This window comes from Aquarana catesbeiana, linkage group LG04 (assembly GCF_042186555.1).
Source record: "Aquarana catesbeiana isolate 2022-GZ linkage group LG04, ASM4218655v1, whole genome shotgun sequence".
Lineage (NCBI taxonomy): Eukaryota > Metazoa > Chordata > Amphibia > Anura > Ranidae > Aquarana > Aquarana catesbeiana.
The window spans coordinates 575150075-575168324 of record NC_133327.1 but is presented as its reverse complement, the minus strand read 5'-3'; the positions used below and the strand labels follow the sequence as shown (position 1 = coordinate 575168324).

The 18250-nt window shown below is 43.2% G+C and overlaps 1 protein-coding gene across 1 annotated transcript; it reads left to right on the top strand.

The window, feature by feature from the left end:
• Positions 1 to 182: 182 nt before the first annotated feature.
• PEX13 (peroxisomal biogenesis factor 13) lies at positions 183 to 17877 on the top strand. Its single transcript, XM_073628102.1, has 4 exons — positions 183 to 372; positions 5452 to 6158; positions 13997 to 14122; positions 16653 to 17877. Exons 1-4 carry the CDS (start codon positions 296 to 298, stop codon positions 16946 to 16948), a joined length of 1206 nt encoding a protein of 401 aa, XP_073484203.1. The 5' UTR covers positions 183 to 295; the 3' UTR covers positions 16949 to 17877.
• Positions 17878 to 18250: the final 373 nt, after the last annotated feature.

Here is an 18250-nt window from a genome sequence, read left to right as displayed (position 1 = left end):
CCTATATTCAGCGGAGGCAAACAAACACCGCTTTCCGGGGTTTGATTAAACACGCTGAAATCAGTAACACTGCGTGCAGAGTTCTGTATTATTTGTGAGCAAAGAGCAATTGTTGGTGGATGGTGTATGCCAGGTGATTGGTCTGGTCTGACGCTAGCGAATGTCAGAGGTTGACTAGTAATGCCTGTGGATGGCAAGGCAGTGAGTGAAGTGATCGGGGAGCCTCGGGATAGTTCTGAAGAGGTTGTCGGCTGTCGATTGGCCGGGCCTGTGTATGGCTTTGCGGTAGAGCGGGATGGCGGCTCAGCCTGCTCCTCCTAAACCGTGGGAGACCCGGAGGGTCCTGGGGGGCCTCCCAGCCAGCTCTTTCCAGTGAGTGTGTGGGCTTCTGGGGGGGGGGGGGGGGTTGTGAGGAGGAAGAGGCCATACTGGGGGGTGAAGTCCAAAGAGCAGAGACGGGGGTAGTGTACACCTGTCACCATAGGTTGTGTATGGAGCTTGAGCACTGTACAGGCCACAGGGAAGTCCATGTGTGTGTGTATATATATATATATATATATATATATATATATATATATATATATATATATTAATTGTGCAGCTCTAGTGAATCATGACACCTGTTTAGTGCAATACATATGTATACGGTTGCAGTTTTGAAGTGGTTTACCAGGGATATGGCTAATTTAGTCATAACCCTGGTATTTATTTTTTTTCAGCTGGCGACTCTTTCTCATAAAAGCGATCCGAGCGGCTGATTATCCACGGGATCGCTTTTAGAAGTAGAGGGATGGGTGTCTCCCCCTCCTTGCCGGTATTTCTTGTGTTTACTGTTCTCATCGGGGAGCCCTGGAAATGATCCGGTGGTTCACGTGGCTTGCCACAGAGGTGAGGAAAGACCAGATCGTCTCTGATCACCTCTATGATCTTGGAGGACCAGAGCAAGTCATGGCGTCACTTCTGGTCTAGGGCGGATGTAAACATTTTTTTTGTTTGAAAGCATAAGATTAATGGGTTTCTTTTTTTCCATCTGATTCTTTCCAGGGTAGAGGAAAGATTTGGGGATGTCTCGATAAAGAAGACCTATCATCATTATTATTATTATTATAAAGGATTTATATATAAAGCGCTGCGCAAACTGTTGCTGCTATATAAATCCTGTATAATAATATAGCCCCAACAGTTTGGGCAGTACTTTACAATATGAGGGCAGACAGTACAGATACAATTCAATACAGGAGGAATCAGAGGGCCCTTCTAGTTAGAGCTTACAATCTGGCATCCCTTATTTTTATCACAAGGGATGTTTACATTTCTTGTGATAGGGAAAAAAGTGATCACAAAAAAAAAAAAAAAATGAAAGGAACAGTGTAAAAAACAAAAAAAAAACAAAAACTTTTTGTTAAAGCATCCCCATCCCTCTGTGCTCGCTTGCAGAAGCGAACACATACGTAGGTTGTACACACACATGTAAACGGTGTTCACACCACACATGTGAGGTATTGCCCCAAATGTTATAGTGAAAGCAATAATTCTAGCACAAGACCTCCTCTGTAACTCTAAACTGGTAACCTGTAATCGTTTTTAAAGCATTGCCTGAGTTTGTCACAATTTTACAAGCGTGTGCAATTTTAAAGCGTGTTGGGTATCTCTTTACTCGGCATAATATCTTTTGTATCAGGGTTCCTCAAACTACGGCCCTCCAGCTGTTGCAGAACTACACATCCCATGAGGAATTATAAAACTCTGACATTCACAGACATGGCAAGGCATGATGGGAATTGTAGTTCTTGAACAATTGAAGGGCCATAGTTTGAAGACCCTTGTTTTATATGTTCCCAAAAATTGGGTTATATATTGCGTATTTCCTTTAAGATTCATTAAAGTCTATTTTTTTCCCCAAAAAATGCATTTGAAAAACTGCTGCGAAAATACTGTGTGACATAAAAAAGTGCAACGATTGCCATTTTATTCTCTAGGGTTTCATCTTAAAAAAAAAAAAAAAAACACGTGTGTGTATGTAAATATATAACACTATATTGTATTGGGATGCCTGCCTTTACACGCACATGACATTTAAAGTGGTTGTAAACCTAAAAATAAAAAAAACCCTATAAGGCAAAGGCATAATAAGCTCCAATGATGTCACTCATACTAGCACATTATATTACCTGGGGGGGGATTTTTATATATATATATATATATATATATATATATATATATATATATATATATATATATATATATATATATATAAAGAAGCTTTACTACCGCTTCCAAAAACACAACAACGTAAGAGTAGATTTAGGCCTGGTTCGCAACTATACATTTTTCAGCGCGTTTTCAGTTTTGCAAAAACGCACTACAGTTGATTTAATATGGTTTCCTATAGGTCACGTTAACATCTGTGCATTTTCCACTGGTGCGTTTTTTGGAAAGGGTCAAGGACTTTTTTTGCCCGCAGCAGGTTGCGTGTTTGGTTCCATAGACTTCAATAGAGATGCATCAAAAACACACTGCTTGCGTTTTTGATGCATTTCTGCTGGTTTGTCCTGCAAGACAACAGACACCTCCCAAAATGAATGCTTTCCCTGTGTATTACACAAGGCAATAATGTTTTCATTACATGTTTAAATTCTTTCAAGTCCTGATTAGAATGACCTGCCTATGTAATGCCCCTTGTTACCATAAAAGTACAATTCTAATCTTAATGTGATGCCTACGTAATCATGTGTATAAAAACCTTCAATTACACCAAAGAAACAGAACAGTTTTTTGAAAAGATGTGGAGCGTATCTTTTGTGTCCGTTCCCTACTGCAGTAGTTATTATTTGGAACCACTAATCAATATAAGGATAGGAGTTGCCTATCTATAAAATTTCCAGAATAGCATTGAAAACGCGCAGTGAAAAAGCATCAACCGCAACCTGCATAGGGGTGAACCAGGCCTAAGACATGCAACTAAATTGCCCTTGCCTCTGAAGGCCGAATGTCATTCAGATCGCGCTCCAGAGGCTACTGACAAGCGGTGAGGAAGTGATGCGATACATGTTTTAACCCCATTTTTGTTTTGTGTTCCTGCTGCGGAGATTACTCCCGCTTTGTCCTGATGACCATTGTCTCTGAAACAGAAAGTAAGGGAAATCCGTAAAGAACTGTTATGAGGGTAAATCTTCCACTAGATACAGATGTTATGGTGACAACTGTCATAGATAGCAGTTATCCTCACCTGGGTAGAATTTCTTCCACTTCCTGTTGTGTCTCCAAGACAGGAAGTGAAGGAAAATCTCAGCAGGACACAGACATCAAGAAATAACCTGATAGGAGTTAAACCTTTCCATACTCTAATCAAAACAAAGTTTTAGCTGCATGTACACTTCATTGCAGAGTGAAGTTTAAACATAATATCGGTCATGCTGAGATGGAATGGCAATTCATGAGATTCTGCCATAGTTACTTATTAAATTCTCTTATCTTTTCCAGCACTGACTGTAAGGACAGGCTGTCTTATCATTCTGATTTCAGATAAAAGCTCAGAACTCGCACAGCCATTAGCTGTCCCACTAAAGTTATTGCAGCTTATATTTTAGCTTTTCCCTTTAACCACCTCACTCTTCCTGGATTAGTTTGCAAATTTTCACTTTCTCCATTGTGAAGGGGTAGGCTTTCCAATGTAAACACTGTGATCACTGGGATTAGCCATCCCAATGATCACAAGGTACCACGTGGGCTCTGATCATCTGTGTCTTTTGCCTATGATTTCCATTGCCTAATGTCAGTTTGTAGGGTTTAAAGGGATTGTGCGTGAACCAACAGTAAACACTAGGATGTTTTTAAACGTTCGCTCAGAACAACTACTCCCCCCTATTAGTCATTTTACTACAATAACCAGTAGGGAGGTAAAAGAAATCTTTCTTTATGTGATATCAAGCCTAACAGCAAGTAGTTATCTTTATAATTGTTTGCCAATTATCTGGTTATTCTTTAGGACTTGTTTAACCTGGCATCGCCCTTTGAAGAGTGACCTGTGATGAATCGCTTTTCAGAGGGTGTTTGACAGGCGGTTATGTCGCCTCCTTTGCACTTGTTTTAACCCCTAAATACCCACACCAGCATGCCACAACTGTGTGCATTGCATTGCACACAGTTGTGGGGTGGTTAAAGCGGAACTATACTCACCTCAGCTCCAGCGATGTGGCATCCTGGAGCTCCCCGTACGGCTGCTGACCTCTTCGGGTGGCTGGCTTCCGAGTCTCAATCGCCGCAGGCTTTCATTGGCTGGGCAGGGATGATGTCACTTCCACGCATGCACAGGAGATTAGATTCAGCATTGCCAAATTTGTACAGTGAGCTGCATGTGCACGGCTCACTGTACAAGGGCTGGTAGGCCGGCAGCCAGGTAAGTAAATTTAATGCAGAAGAGACGAGGATTTATTTTTGGCCTAAAATTCTACTTTAAAGTGGTTGTTAATCCATCTATACAAGTCTATGCCAGCCCCTCTATAAGAGGCTGGCATAGCATACTATGTCATTTGTTTTCAAAAACAAGCGCTGTAAATACCTAATTTGAGCGGTCTTCAGGCCGGTCACATCACTCGTGGCCACTTTCCAGCTCCGGGCCGTGATCTTCCTCAGACGTCAGCCGGGGAGATCACGTGGCCGCTCGACTCCTCCGCAGAAGCTGCGTATCGTAGCTGTAAAGCGCCACGTAACCGGCCTGAAGACAGCTCATATTAGATTTTTACAGCGCTCGTTTTTTAAAACAAATGATATAGTGTGCTATGCCAGCCTCTAATAGAGAGGCTGGCAGTGAAAATTTTGGAAATCTAGTTCACAAGAATAGCGGCGGGGGGGGGGGTCGAGCCTGAGACAGAATCACACAGAGTGGGATGACAGGCAGGAAGGGAGGGGGGGAGAGGAGAGCGGAGCAGGCAGCCTATCACGGAGGGAGGCACTTTGACCACGGTGATCAGGGAGGTGCAGCCCTGGTTATCGTGGTCTGTTTAGAGAGGGCAATACGGGAAGTGGTAGGTTTAGGGGTTTTTTTTTCACAGTTTAGAGGGGGCAGATTACACAGCACAAGCGCTGTGCTGTATAATCTGCTTTAAGGGACCAGAATCTACATATTTATTTTTTGGGTTAACAAACACTTTAAGGTGTTGTTGTATTCAGCAGGCAGTACTGTTCGCTAAATGCGACCCATTAAAGGGGGGATAATTGTTGGCACGCATAATTTTTGCAAAGCATCGCAACTGTGGCATGTGTACACTCCCATCCACGGATCTTGATGCCTAAGGGGGGAGGGGTAAAAATGCAGCCCCACTCATAACTGCAAATATGAACGAGGCCTAAATCTGCTTGTATGTTTCCGGGGAAATGCATAAACAGACAATATATTTGTGAGAACTTTGTCTATTTTGTTGTCAAGTTGTGTTTTGTGTTGTTTTTTAGGTCAGCTGACTTGAGGACCACTATTACCAGACCAGGACAGCCAGCTCTTACCAGGGTTCCCCCACCTGTACTACCCAGACCTTCTCAGCAAACCAGAACAAGTTCACTGAATGCCTACCGACCTGCATACAGTTCTTTCTCACCTAGTTTTGGCTCTTATGGCTCATATGGTAGTTCGTTGTATGGTGGCTACAGCCCATACAACTATGGCTACGGCAATGCGCTTGGTTATAACCGATTCCAGACAGATGATGCGACTCCCAGCAGATTTGTCCGTCAAGCTGAAGAAAGCAGCCGCGGAGCTTTCCAGTCCATCGAGAGCATTGTTCAAGCCTTTGCTTCAGTCAGCATGATGATGGATGCTACTTTCTCAGCTGTTTATAATAGCTTCAGAGCAGTTCTAGATGTGGCAAACCACTTTTCCCGGCTAAAGGTTCATTTTACTAAAGTGTTTTCTGCATTTGCACTGGTCAGAACAATTGGGTTCCTGTACCGACGTTTGCAGAGACTTCTAGGTCTACGGAGAGGTTCGGAGAATGAGGATTTGTGGACTGAGAGTGAAGGTACTGTGGCTCGCCTTGGCTCAGAGAATGATGCCACCAACTCGACCAAATCGTGGCCAATTTTCTTATTCTTTGCTGTCATCCTCGGTGGCCCCTACCTCATCTGGAAATTGCTGTCTTCGGGCAATGAAGAAAGTACTGAAGGTAAATGGGAAATGAGCAGTTATAGAGTACAATGTTTAATACTCCTGTATAACTTTTTATACATTTCATGAAGGGTAGTAAAAGTTGATCTTTCCAGAATACTGTATAGGGAAAATAACATGAAAATGTATCCTATGCCATCGTTAATTTAAATCAAAACCGAGGAAGTGAATCGGGAGTGTGTTTGCTCTGCCCTTCCAGGGGAACATTGGGTATCAGGGTGGAAAGTACAAAATACTTACTGTTCCATAACCATTGTCTACACAAATATGAGCTGCTACTTGCACTTTTGACACTAAAGTCTTGTTATGTTTTTTTTTTTTTTTCTTTGCTTAAAAATAACAGTTATACTTACCTCCTCTGTGCAGTTGGTTTTGCACAGAGCAGCCCAGATCCTCTTCTTAGGTCACTCGCCGGTGCTCCTGGCCCCTGCCGAGTGCCCCCAGGAGGAGCCGCTGCCCTGTGTGTCCATTCAGAGACAGAGCCACGGCTCAGCCCCACCCCGTCTATCTCTTATTGGCTCATTGACTTTGACAGCAGCGGGAGCCAAAGGCACCCGCTGTATGTTTCAGCCAATCAGGAGGAAGACTGCCAGACAGCTGAGTCTCTCGTGCAACATTGCTGGATCAAGATGGGGCTCAGGTAAATATTAGAGGGGCCGAGGGGGAGCTGCTGCACACTTAAAGTTTTTTATCTTAATGTATAGAATGCATTGAGATAAAAAAACCTTCTGCCTTTAGAACCACTTTTATGTCTTCATATACATGGCAGATGTGAGGGATATATGCAGTGAGAATTTTCCAGTCATTGCAGTGTTCTTTTTCAGCAGACTGGAACAGGTTGCTGCACTCTACGGCAGCATGTAATCACATGACATTGGGGCAACTGCAATCCCTCTGAAATTTCCTACTGATCCTCTGCAACCCACCTACCCCTTTACTGCCCTCAGTACTGCCAGGTCTTTGCCCCTCTACCAGCTATTTATACTTGCCATGTAAACTTATAGTTTACAGCAGGGATGTCCACACGACAGCTGTGAATGCAGCCCAACACAAAATCGTAAACCTACTTTTATGTTGCGCTCTTTTACTTTTAGATTCGTACACCGTAAGTTATAGGCGTGTACCTTCAGGTGATTGGACACTGGCTCTATCCCTTTAACCCTGCCCAACTTTGAGTCCTCAGTTTTGTGCTAGCATCTGAAGGCGATGAATCTTTTCTCCTTCATGGAGAAACTCACCCCTAGCTTACCTTGTTTATTATTTTACCTTCTGATTCTTCAAACAAACCCTCACTGTCTTCTAATGGCAGCATGGAAGCAGTGTATCTGGATCAGTTCAACCTTGGTAAAACTTCAGGAGCCTCACCTGGACTCAACGCTGTAGGGACAGCCTGAAATGTTGCCTCGGGCACTGGATTCTGTTTGGGTGCTCACCTTGGCACTAAGTGCAACGTGACGAGTTAGCCACAGGGTGCTATACAGGTCCAAGCCTGTAGTCCATAACTTTGGAACCCAATCCTTAAAGACCCCTTTTTGGGGGTATGCATACCATCAGTGGTTTAAAAAGGGTACGAAATAGAGTACAAAACTGTACCACCTCACCGCTTGCTTAAATCAACAAAAAACTGCCCACGGACAATTAGGATTGCCCATAACCACCTCTTATGCCAGGGAGTTGTTGGTCCAGTACCACCAAAAGACAAGTTCAGCGGATTCCAACCAGATCCGTTCACCATACCAAAGCCCAACAGGGATATTCATCCTATTTGGTTTTAAAATCCCTCAACAAATTCCTTAAAATTCCCAAAGTTTGCATGGAATACGCAAGGTCAGCAATTGCCTCACTGAAACCAAGGGAATACCTTGCATCTGTTTACATCCAAGATGCCTATCTACGTGTTTCCATTTACCCACCTTATTAGCGCTTTCTGCGCTTTGCGTTGGCGGACAACCACTTCCAGTTTGTTGCACTTTTTGGCCTTTCCTCTGGTCCCAGAATATTGACAAAGGACCTAGCGCTCTTGCTTGTCTTGTCCTGCTCGGAACTCAAGGTATCTAGACATCTTTCTTCTGAAGGACACATCTCCTTTGCTGCTATCAGGAAATTTCACAAGACAATTCAGATGCTCCAGGTCTTCAGCTGGGTGATCTGTTTTAACAAATCTGCTCTCCAGCCTTCCCTTTGCCTGGAATAGTTTGGGTCTGGTTCTCGACACATCCCAACCAGAAGTCTTTCTACCAGAAAAGAAAGCTTTCTCTTTAGAGCACATGCTCAAGACTTGAGATCCAAGACACATTCCACATTGAGATTCTCCATGTGAGTTCTAAGCCTAATGGTAGCCTCCTTTAAAGTAGTACCATTCACCCAATTCCATTCAAGAACTCTCCAAGAAAAAATCTTGTCCTGGAACAAGTAGGCGCCTTCTCTCAACTTGCCAATGCTTCTGTCCAGCCAAGCAATTTCCTATCTTGGTGGATCACCACCTAACAGTGGGGAAGTTCTTCCTTCCCTGTGCCTGGAAAATTATTATAACAGATGCAAGTCTTCCAGTTTGGCGTCCATGGAACATAGTCATTGAGAGACGCTAAGCTTTCCATCAGCTTCTTGTAGCTCAGAGCTGTCAGGTTAGCCCTGCAGCACTGGATCCCCCTTCTGAAGGGCCATCCAATAAGGTGCAGTCAGACAGTGCCATGGCAGTTTTCTGCATCAACCATTCAGGGGGCACCAGGAGTGTGGCTGCCTTGAGGGCAAACAAAATCATCTTGTCTTGGAAATTCACTATCCAATGATCTTTGTAATCCACATTTCATGAGTGGACAACTGGAAAGCGGATTATCTTAGCCGCCATCACCTAGATCAAGGGGGATGGGCCCTTCGGATGTTTTCAATCAGATATGCCGAAAATAGGGGATTCCCGATGTGAATATCCTAGCCTCAAATAAGTTATGTCAGACAGATCATATATGCCCAATAAATGATGTTACATCTCAGAAAGAGATGAAGAGGAGAAGGTGTACTATGGACGGGACGTTTAAGGCACCATAAGACCAAAATCACAAATAAAATGCAAAAACGTTTATTGTACAAATATGTTAAAAACAGAAGAGAAAAGATTAAAAGCAATACATATTTTTATCTTTTATACATTGTGATCACATCAAGAATCCTAGCCTCCAGATTTTACAACAGAATCTATTTGTTGCCAGAATCTAAAATCCTATTGCTCTAGCATCCTAGAGTTCAGGCTGGTTTACACCTTCCCTCCAATGCAAATACTGCCTTGTCTGCTGAAGAAAATAGAGCAAAAGAGGAAAACTGTGATTCTAATTGCAGGAAACTAGCCCAGAAGAACCTGGTACACAGACATACCCAAACTTCTAGCAGGTGACCCCCTGGCCTCTTTCCAGCAGGCCAGATCTGCTATCGAAAAACCCTCTATTACATCCTACTTCTTAGTCTCAGGCTTCTAAAGCATGGCTGTTGAAACCCAGGTCTTACGGGATAGAGTGGTTTCTGAGTCTGCAAGTCCTGCTTTGCTTTGTAAACCCTCTTCCAGGAAGATATAATATTGCACCTGAAAATTTTTTTTAAAAATGTACCTTGTGTGAACACAGACACTTTAATCCAAGAGATTACTCTGTAGCTTGCATCCTAACTTTGAATCAGGTCTTGACCAGATATTAACCTTACGTATTTTTAAGGGCCTTGCCCTTGTAAAAACCTTCCTTCAGGGTTTATCTTGTCTTCAACCCCTCATGCAGCACCCTGTGCTTCCTTGGTTCTTTCTGACCTGGAGAAGACATCCTTTGACCCTATGAAGAAAACCCCCTAGATCAGTGATTCTCAACTCCTGTCCTCCGGACCCACTAACAGGCCAGGTTTGCAAGATAACTGAAATACATCACAGGTGATATAATTTGCTGCTCAGTGATTGCAGTATTCTAGTCTGCATCTCCCCAAGGTAATACTTAAAATCTGGCCTATTAGTGGGTCCTCAGGACAGGGGTTGGGAACCACTGCCCTAGAAGATCTTTTCTGCAAAGTAGCCTTTGTGGATGCTATCGCAGATTGTGTTTCTGATCTCTTAGTCCTTTCCTCATTGAGCACATTGTCCTCTCATTCTTATACCCTGCTTCTTCCCATCCAAATGCAATATCTTTACATTGCTTGGATGTAGTCAGAGCCATTAGATTAAAAGCTACTGCTTTTATTAAAACTGACAGATATCCTCTGCAATCAGTTCTCTGGTCCCCGCAAGGGACACCCTGCTTCAAAATCCATCATTGCACGATGGGCACGAAATCTGATTGCAAGAGCTTACAGTCTCAAAGAGAAATCCTCCTGCATGATTATGTGCCCTTTCCACCAGATCGCTTGGTGTTTCATGGACATTTCAGCACCAAGCCTCAGTAGCCCAGTTTTATAAGGCCGCCTGGTTTTATATTCAAACTTTTTAAAATCTTACAAGGTAGACACCCGGTCTTCTGCTGATGCAGCTTTTGGCCACAAGGTTCTCACAGAGGCTCTCTGAGGTGTTCAGGCTTTTGTCCCTTATTGTTGGGGCTGTTGGCTTGTTCTGTTTGCCTTATTGCTGCTCACCCTTCCTATTCAGTGCTTGGTGATGTCCCATGGTGAATTTATATTTTGCCTGTGTCTAGAACTGTACGATTTAAGATAGAAGAAATTTGGACTTGTCTGTAAATTCCATATCTTGGAGTACAGTACAGAACACCCTCTCTTCCTTTTATTTGGTTTACTCTGCATTGCTTGCTGCAAAAATGAGGACACGGAAGATGTATCCTCTAAAGCTTTGCCAGTTTCCAAACACCTGAAGGTACACAGCTATAACCCATGGTGTATGAATATTCTGGCTGTGTCCTGTACAAGATAAGATATGGACTACAGGTAAGTCAAAATTCCGCTTTTTGCTAGGTTATCATTAAAATGGAATTACAGTCAAATACTAACTAAGCTTAAGCTTACTCCCAACACCGTTCTAAGCCTATTCTAACTACCCTGTAAAGGAAAAAAAGTCTATACTTACTGAGGTTGCTCTGGTCGATCACATGATCTGGTCCCAGCACCGGCTTCAGTGTAGAGGAGGGACAGTTGACAACAGATTCCCCATAGTAAGCCTATGGGTGACATTATCGCCCAGGCTTTGCAGCAGTTGTCGGCGATCTTTCCTCTTGACTGAAGCTGGCTGCTGGAGCGATCATGTTACCAGATCGGATTACCCTCAGCATAGGTAAGTTTAGACTTCTTTGTAGCAGGGGTAGGCAGCCTTGAGAGGCGGAGATCAACCTGAACCACATGAAAGCGATCAAAGATCACTGGGGTTCGGTGCCCTTCCTTTTTTTTTTTTTTTTTTTTTTTAATTTTTTTATTTTTTTAGCTCCATTTAACTAGTAAAGCCTGAATAAAACTATAATAAACCAATAATACTGTAAGAATATAAACATACCTACCCTAAATGTGGACAGTGTGTGGATAGTATTAGTAGGGCAGTGGACGACATGTGGACAGTGTCAGTATTTTTTTTTTTTTTTATTATTTATTATTTTTTTTTTTTTTAGGAGCTCCATTAGGGGGCTCTGGTGAAATATCAGGGGTCTAAATAAACCACTGATGTCTTACTTTTCAGACAGAGAAAGGGACTGAGAACAGAGATTCCCCAGTTCCTTTCTCAGCAGCCTCAGCTCCTCTGGACAGTGAATGATTAAGAGCTCTGTGCTGAGCAGCTTCCTGTTTATTCACAAACTGAAGTATAGTAATATGCTTCAGTTATGAATGAACACAGTGAGCGATCGGTACCAATCGCTCACTGTGGTCATTTAGAAAAGGAAGATGCCAGTGTAGCACCAATATTTAAAAAGGGCCCAAAATACATCCCTGGGAATTACAGACCAGTTAGCCTAACATCAGTAGTATGCAAGCTCTTGGTGGGGATGATAAGGGACTATATACAAGATTTTAGTAACAAGAACAGTATCCTTAGCAGTAATCGGCATGGATTCATGAAGAATCGTTCTTGCCAAACCAATCTATTAACCTTTTATCGGGAGGTGAGTTGCCATCTAGATAACGGAAGGCCCAGAGACGTGGTGTATCTGGATTTTGCAAAAGCATTTGACACAGTTCCCCATAAACGTTTACTGTACAAAATAAGGTCCGTTGGCATGGACCATAGGGTGAGTACATGGATTGAAAACTGGCTACAAGGGTGAATTCAGAGGGTGGTGATAAATGGGGAGTACTCAGAATGGTCAGAGGTGGGTAGTGGGGTCCCCCAGGGTTCTGTGCTGGGACCAATCCTATTTAATTTGTTCATAAACGACCTGCAGGATGGGTTAAACAGTTCAATCTCTGTATTTGTGGACAATACTAAGCTAAGCAGGGCAATAACTTCTCCGCAGGATGTGGAAACCTTGCAAAAAGATCTGAACAAATTAATGGGGTTGGCAACTACATGGCAAATGAGGTTTAATTTAGAAAAATTTAGGGTGGAAAAGGACCTGGGGGTCCTAGTAGATGATAGGCTCAGCAATGGCATGCAATACCAAGCTGCTGCTGCTAACAATGCAAACAGAATATTGGCATGCATTAAAAAGGGGATCAACTCCAGAGATAAAACAATAATTCTCCCGCTCTACAAAACTCTGGTCCGGCCGCACCTAGAGTATGCTGTCCAGTACTGGGCACCAGTCCTCGGAAAGGATGTCCTGGAAATGGAGCGAGTACAAAGAAGGGCAACTAAGCTAATAAAGGGTCTGGAGGATATTAGTTATGAGGAAAGGTTGCGAGCAGTGAACTTATTCTCTCTGGAGAAGAGACGCTTGAGAGGGGATATGATTTCAATATACAAATACCATACTGGTGACCCCACAATAGGGATAAAACTTTTTCGTGGAAGGGAGTTTAACAAGACACGTGGCCACTCACTAAATTAGAAGAAAAGAGGTTTAACCTTAAACTATGTAGAGGGTTCTTTATTGTAAGAGCGGCAAGGATGTGGAATTCCCTTCCACAGGCGGTGGTCTCAGCTGGGAGCATCGATAGTTTCAAAAAACTATTAGATAAGCACCTAAACGACCACAACATACAGGGATATCCAATGTAATAGTGACATATAATCACACACATAGGTTGGACTTGTGTGTTTTTTCAACCTCACCTACTATGTAAGAAGCTGGTAAAGTACATGTTTACTGATCCCTTCCCTGCTTTCCATTACCCCCCCCCCCCCCCCAGTTGTACCTGCAACAGCCAGCAGGAGAGGAGGGAAGCCAGCAGCGATGTGGGGGGGGGGGGGACCAGGAGAGCACGCGGGGGGCTGGCAGCCAAAAGAGGAACAAGGACAGGAAGGGTGGTGGGGGCGGCATTTACTGATATCAATTGCAGTTCGTCCTGCAGCAGCTGAAAGCCAGTGGAAGGGAGAGGAGGAGAGGCAGCTGTCCACGCTGCAGGATGAAAATACAAGATATCGATAAATATCGCCCCTCCTGTCCAGGTACCAGGGGTCGGCAAGGAAGGATCATGGTCTACCTGTCACCTACCCGTGATAGACAGGTTGCCAACCCCTGCTTTACAGGGTAGTTAGAATAGGCTTAGAATGGGGGTGAGGGAGTATAATTTAGGCTTAGTTACTATTTGACTATACTTTTACTTTAAAGAAGCAGTAACTTTATTTTTTTATTAGGTGAAGTCCACACAAAACTTAATTATGTTGAGATTTGCTTGTTTTAGGGGTTCCCTCAACCATAATGCATGGGCTTTGATGCTGCCTAAGCCACTGTGAAAGTGCTCTTAGTTACTCTTATTTCTTGCCTTTACTAGAAAACTTGGACTGGGCAAGTGGGGAAGGTGATCATGTTGTGGGAAGAGCAGAATATGACTTTGCAGCTACTTCAGATGAGGAGCTTTCTTTCCATGCTGGTGACATGCTAAACCTGGCACCCAAAGGTAATTCCTTTTTTTCATCTTCTCCCTCTTATTTGTGTTGTAGCAGGGAAAGTGTAATGGACGCTGGTGGTAGTTTGCATGGACTGGAGATGTTTTCACATTCTGTGTCATGGGGTTGCCATATTTGTATGGGCTGCTCAAATAGAAAAGAGGACCAGAGGGTGATTAATGATCATAATCATTAATGAAAATAATTAAATACATTTACAAAACCGCATTCTCAAAATTGGTGTAGGGATGTGTGTTATTTTCTAGGATTATTCATCCTCCCCACCCCGAGTCACAGGGTTCCTATTTCCAGGTCCCCTTGTCTACTGATTATTGTTCCATCTTGCATGACTGGAAGTATCCTGTTGGCTCCTGACTTCTTGATGGCAGGCAGTGATCATCTCTATCATACGACAGAAAGGAGAGGTGTCTGCTGATCTACGCTCCCTGCTAACGGGCTAAATGGTTCACTGTGGTTGTAAACCCTTACACGTACCCAGTGAAGTGACTGGCCTCAGGTGATACACAGAGGTGAAAAAAAAATCCTCTAACATAAGTTGTACCCATTTATCTGCAGTCCTCTCTTCTCAAATGCCATTCAAAGACAGGAATTTATAAAGCTTTCCTGAGCTGTCAAAATAGGGCTGAGAGGTGAAGTTACTCTGCAGAGCTCAGTGAGGAGGGCTCTAAGAGCTGATAGGAGGGAGGGGACACACCCCCTTCACACAGCACAGGGGAAAGAGCTGAGGTTTTCAGTCAGCTGGAGATTCCTCCACTGTCACCCTTTTTTCTCTTGGTGTCAGTAAAACTTGTCAGAAGTGATTCCTGCAGATAGCAGAGGAATGAAGCGGCAGCAGAAGTGACACTTAGTGCTCTTAACCCCTTCCCACCGAGTGTACGCAGATGTGTGTACTCAGCTTTCGGGGGTTATACTGGAATGATGCCCGCAGCTGCAGGCATCATCCTGGTACTGTTTTTTAGAGACGGCGATCGGCTTTCCAGGTGTAACAACCGATGCGGCTAAAATCAGCTTGGCTGTTATACCGGAGGAGCGGGAGGGGACGTCCCCCCCCCCCCCCCCCTCCCGCCGCTCTTACCGGGCCTCCCGTTCACCAATCCGCCGCCTCCGGCCAGGGACACAGTGGAACGAAGCCATAAGCGACTTCGTTTCAGCCTCCTAATTGTAAACATGGAAGCGACGTCATGACGTCACTTCCCGTTTACTCAGCTGCCAATGGCGCCGGTTTTAAAAAAATATACAGTATTCAGAATCGCAGAAAACGGCGATCTGAATACTTTGAAGTGCAAAAGACCCCCGATCCCTCCATAAAGAGTACCTGTCACCACCTATCCCTTGTGACAGCAATAAAAGTGATCACATTTTTTTTTTTAACACAATTTATTAATATAAAAATAAATAAAATTAAATAAGAAAAAAAAATGTTTTTAAAGCGCCCCCGTCCCCGCGAGCTTGCGCAGCAAAGAAAACACATACGGAAGTCGCGCCCGCATATGTAAACACTGTTCAGATCACACATGTGAGGTATCACCGCGATCGTCAGAGTGAGAGCAATAATTCTAGCACTAGACCTCTGTAACTCTAACCTGGTAACCGTAAAAAAATTTTAAAGCTTCGCCTATGGAGATTTTTAGGTACCGTAGTTTGTCACCATTCCACGAGTGTGTGCAATTATAAAGCGTGACATGTTTGGTATCTATTTACTCAGCGTAACATCATCTTTCATATTATACAAAAAAATTTGGCTAACTTTACTGTTTGGTTTTTTTAAATTCATGAAAGTGTCCTTTTTCCCAAAAAGTCGCGTTTAAAACACAGCTGCACAAATATCGTGTGATATAAAATATTGCAACAATCACCATTTTATTCTCTAGATTCTCTGCTAAAAAAATACATATAATGTTTGGGGGCTCTAAGTAATTTTCTAGCAAAAAAATACGGATTTTAACTTGTAAACACCAAATGTCAAAAATAGGCTTAGTCATGAAAGGGTTAATTGAGAAAAATGCACACTATAGAAGGATATGCTTTGTACATTTAAGGGACTTTAAGGGCCAGTTCACACCATAGAAACGCAGTCCGGATGCATTCCAGGTGCTTTTCTGTATGCGTGTTTTTGGTGCGTTTTTGATGCAGTCCAGTGCTCCCCCCCTCCTTTTTTTTTCTTAACCTTAAATAAGGATAAGTGTGTTGCAGTGCATTTAGGTGCATTCTGGTGCGTTCCAGTGTGTTTTTGATGCGTTTTACAGCGTTCCAGTGCAGGAAAAATGCAGCCTGTTCTAATTTTTTTTTTCTGGAACTGGAACTGCAAGCACTGGTGTGAACTAAGCCATTGAAAGCCATATACCCTACTTTCCATGCGTTTTTGATGCAGAAAAAAAAAACGCACTGGGCTGCATGTGGTGTGAACTGGCCTTAAAGTGATTCTTTTTCTCTTCCTACACTAACCAGTAGAAGGATCTGCTTCAATACCTAATGTTCTTAGGTAAGCATGTGACCTTTATAACCTGTGTTTGTTTTCAGAACACCAACCTAAAATAAGAGGCTGGCTGCTTGGAAGCTTGGATGGGCAAACTACAGGATTTGTTCCTGCCAACTACATCAAAATCCTTGGCAAAAGAAGAGGACGCAAAGCCGGGGAGGCTGAGAAAAGACAGGAACAGCAAGCGTTCCCCAACAACCCGCCCTTGAGCGCAGTCTCATCCGTAGCCACGCTGGAAGATCAGGAAGCTGCCCTCGAGTCTGTTTTTGTAGAAACAAGAAGCACGGGGCCTGGCGTCGAAACAAGTTCAAGCCATAGGGCCGCATTTGATTTATAAACAAACGTGTTGAGAGAACTGCAATGTGATGCCGTGTCAACAGTTCTAAAGTTACTGTTGTTCCTTGCAATGCATAAATGGTTGGCTGTACTGTAGTTGGTAAGCATAGCCATATACTGTGTACCCCATCTTAACCTGTAGTAATCTGTCAGGATATGTGTTGGATGGATTCTCTTAATTACTGCAGCTGTAGAGCGCGGGATGCTTAAATCTTCACTTAACACTAGACTGGGCTCTAGATGTACTCAAAGGGAATTTTGATCTAAACTAATATATATATGGAGATGTTGGTATATTTATGTGCAATGAAGCTCCTATTTAGTTTTAAGCGCTTGTTGCATGATATTTATCCTGTTTGATGATGGAACATCACATTTAAATTATTCTAACTCCTGTGTGCTTGGTGCAGCCCTGCTTTGCAATTATTGGCAGTCTTCACTTTGGCACTTTGATTCCATTAGAGCAGAAACATTTACCCAAAAGTTAATTCTCTACTTGAGCATAAGAAAGTTAAAGAGCAAAAGTCCATAACAGTCTTTAAATATTGTAAATATTATGAACACAGACATCTTTATTGTTGGGAGAGGCTGTATTGTAGTGTAGAATTAGTGCTGGCATTGGGGGCTGTGCTAAAAGGGGATCTTTACTGCATCTGAGCACCACAAACCAAAAACACTACCAGGGCCTTTAAGGGGTTTCAGATGCCGGGCGGGGTTTATGATCATGTGATTGACTGTCACATGATTGGAAAGCTCCCAATTGTAAACAGCGATGGGGAGCTTTCCATTAGCTTGCCAGTAACTGTACCGGGAGCGTGCTCTCGGCACACATTGTTTTGTAAAATTACACACAAATTTGCAGCCCCTCAAGCATATTTGCTTGCTGTCGGCGCCAAGAGGTTAAATTTTATTTAAAGTATTCAAAGCGAACCCCCCCCCCCCCCCAATCCATCCATGTCTCCAAGCTTAATTTTGTTGAGAAATCACTTTGAAACCCCCCCCCCCCCCCCCCCCCCTTAGCATTTCTGGTCGCGGCCATTTTGAGATTTTGAGTAAGGGCAAATGATTCATGTAGCATTTTCTTCCTGGAATCCATCTGCCCTTAGCTCAAGCATGCAGGCAGGAGAGTGTGCTTAGCTGAGAAAACACCGCCTCCTCTCCTGAAGACTCCTGGGATGTATATCTAGACAAGAAAATAGGAAAATAACTGAAGAGATGTAAAAAGAAAAAGTTTAAAACAAGTAAATATAATATACTTTCCTATCTATTTACTAATGCTAGCAGTATAAGGATTAGAAATAAT

Excerpts from the sequence above, each read along its gene's own strand:
- PEX13 (XM_073628102.1), top strand. The coding sequence starts at position 296 with ATGGCGGCTCAGCCTGCTCCTCCTAAACCGTGGGAGACCCGGAGGGTC. Across the intron at positions 373-5,451 it reads CTCCCAGCCAGCTCTTTCCA|GTCAGCTGACTTGAGGACCA; the intron begins GTGAGTGTGTGG and ends GTTGTTTTTTAG. Across the intron at positions 14,123-16,652 it reads GCTAAACCTGGCACCCAAAG|AACACCAACCTAAAATAAGA; the intron begins GTAATTCCTTTT and ends GTTTGTTTTCAG.